Below are 2,333 nucleotides of genomic sequence, written 5' to 3'. Positions count from 1 at the left end.
TGTAAAGAGAACATCAGGAACTTTTTGTTTCCTGCAGTTATAGCAATATGTCAGATGTGCTGGAAAAGGCATATTTAGTTCATCATATGGGATATGGCAAAATCCACAGCCTGCAGGCAAATTTTCTTCTAGCCTCTGTTCCAAACCTGACGAATCAAGCTCTTAACAAGAACTTTAATGATCTCTGTGAAAATTTGCTCAAGAGCCTCTATTTTAAACTACGATCTATGATCCCCTGCTGCCTTTGCCATGTAAATTTTACAGTTTCTCTCCCTGAAGATGAATTAATTCAGGTTACAGTCACAGCAGTGGCAATAACTTTTGATAAAAATCAAGCTTTACAGACCACAAAAACCCACGTTGAAAAGTCTTTGCAAAGAGCTTCTACAGACAATGAAGAACTCCTGCAGTTTCCCTTGGAACTCTGTTCAGATTCACTTCCTCCTCATCCTTTCCCACCAGTGAAAGCTGTGACAGTGGAAAAGGCAAGCCCAATGGGGGAAGGAAATTTCCGGAATCGAGCAGGTCCATCTTGTGCCAATTCTACAGTGGGAGTTGTTAAGATGACGCCGCTTTCTTTCATTCCTGGAGCAAAAATAACTAAATACCTTGGAATAATTAACATGTTTTTTATTCGAGAAACCACTTCTCTTCGTGAGGAAGGAGGTGTCAGTGGCTTTCTCCATGCCTTCATTGCCGAAGTGTTTGCAATGGTGAGAGCTCATGTCGCTGCATTAGGAGGGAATGCTGTTGTCTCCTACATAATGAAGCAGTGTGTCTTCATGGAGAATCCAAATAAAAACCAGGCACAGTGTCTTATAAATGTGAGTGGTGATGCAGTGGTTTTTGTGCGTGAATCTGAGTCAGAAGTGGTCCCAACTCAGCACCCGACTGCCAACTGCCAGCCTGCGTGTCCTGGAGGGGAAGTCACAACCTGAAGGAAATTAGGAAGGAAGAGCTCCGCTAAAGGGAAACTCAGCTGCTTCCATGGTTTGGTCATGACTGTCTTCCTAGACTTAAAAACTTGAACTGCATTTGAGGTACTTCAGAAAGACTTGATACAGCACGAGAAAATTTGATTTGTTTGGAATCACTTAGAGGCGAGGCAGGAGATGTTTGCATCTTTTCTTCGGTTTGCCTAGGAAATCTTGATCCTTCCATAAAATCAACTCAGAGCATTGGGCTTCACAAAGATGAAAGCTGCTTATAATATATGCTGATTTTAATACAATCATAATTTAGATGGTGAAAAAGAAAGATTATAAGGAAGGTAGACTAGCTTCCCTATTGTAATTTTGAAAAGTTAAGCAAGAGATTCAGTTTGTTAGTAAATAACCTAATTTGAGGAATGTGTGGAGAAAACTTTCAAGAATACTACATAGGTTTCTTAATTTCTTTGGATGAGATTGGTACCAACTGAAAATTAAAAATAATTCAACCATCTTTTGAAAGGAATCTAAAATCTTGAAGTTTTATGCATAATATGTCCTTACTACTGTAAAGGAAAAGTAATTTATCAGAACTGGTATCTTTTTATTGTGAGTTTTAATAATGTCTTGGGAGGAAGAGAGGGGGGTAAAAATTGCTATATAATTTCTTTACTGGTCAAATTTTAGTTAATATTTAATTTTTCTAGAAGGTTCCTGGCTTTAATTGGGAGGAACAGATCAATGAATTTTGATAATAGTTAAAATACGTTGATCTAGTGGGAAAATAAAATAATTTTCTAGTAAAACTCAATTGCACTCCTACCAAATAAACAGAATACTAGTAATGTCTGAGAGATTTCTCAATAGTGATTTAGCTGTATGTGGCATAGAATTTGGAAATGTAACTTGAATGTAAATATGCTGCAAACGGTTGAATGCATACCTAGAAATACTTTTTCTGTCAATGCCAAATACCTATTGTAAATGAACCTTAACAATCACATTCCTCCTTTGAACAATAAAATTTCTTTATAAAACTCCTAATTTTGCTCTTTCACGATAAACTGCCCAAAAGATTAGGAATAATTTCCTTGTTATCACAGGTGTCAATATTTTTCTGTATTTTGTGTATAATTTTATTTTTTAAATAAAAGGTTTATAAAAACTATAATACTTCTAAATTTCTTGTTTTGCCTTCTGGACATAGTACTGTCAGCATTTGTATAACTTTCCATCCTATTCCCTCCATGAGTACAGTTAACAAACATTTGTTGGCACCTATTCTACTTAAGGCTCTGGTCTTCATTTTAGAACATAAATGGCCTCAAACTTTTTTTGGGGAAATTTCAAATACAATTTTGGAGCTTTCATTCTCTTAGGGTAGGTGGACATTCAGCCAACAAC

At 36.4% G+C, this 2,333-nt stretch overlaps 1 protein-coding gene across 7 annotated transcripts in view; it reads left to right on the top strand.

Annotated features, from left to right (window-relative positions):
* C2CD5 (C2 calcium dependent domain containing 5) overlaps positions 1 to 2,097 on the top strand; it is a 102,512-nt gene extending 100,415 nt beyond the window's left edge. For 6 of the 7 annotated variants that reach the window (XM_045288415.1, XM_045288410.1, XM_045288416.1 and 3 more), the window contains one exon: positions 807 to 2,097. In XM_045288415.1, coding sequence (XP_045144350.1) covers positions 807 to 938 — 132 coding nt within the window. In that variant the 3' untranslated portion in view covers positions 939 to 2,097. Of the gene's footprint in view, positions 1 to 468 lie in introns of all 7 variants that reach the window. The other variant, XM_045288417.1, reaches the window with a different exon arrangement.
* Positions 2,098 to 2,333: the final 236 nt, after the last annotated feature.

The sequence above is a fragment of the Echinops telfairi genome, unplaced genomic scaffold (genome assembly GCF_000313985.2).
Source record: "Echinops telfairi isolate 266 unplaced genomic scaffold, ASM31398v2 ScPeMD7_21;HRSCAF=78, whole genome shotgun sequence".
NCBI classification, from domain to species: Eukaryota; Metazoa; Chordata; class Mammalia; order Afrosoricida; family Tenrecidae; genus Echinops; species Echinops telfairi.
The sequence above is the reverse complement of the archived record's forward strand: the minus strand, read 5'-3'. Positions and strand labels throughout refer to the sequence as shown.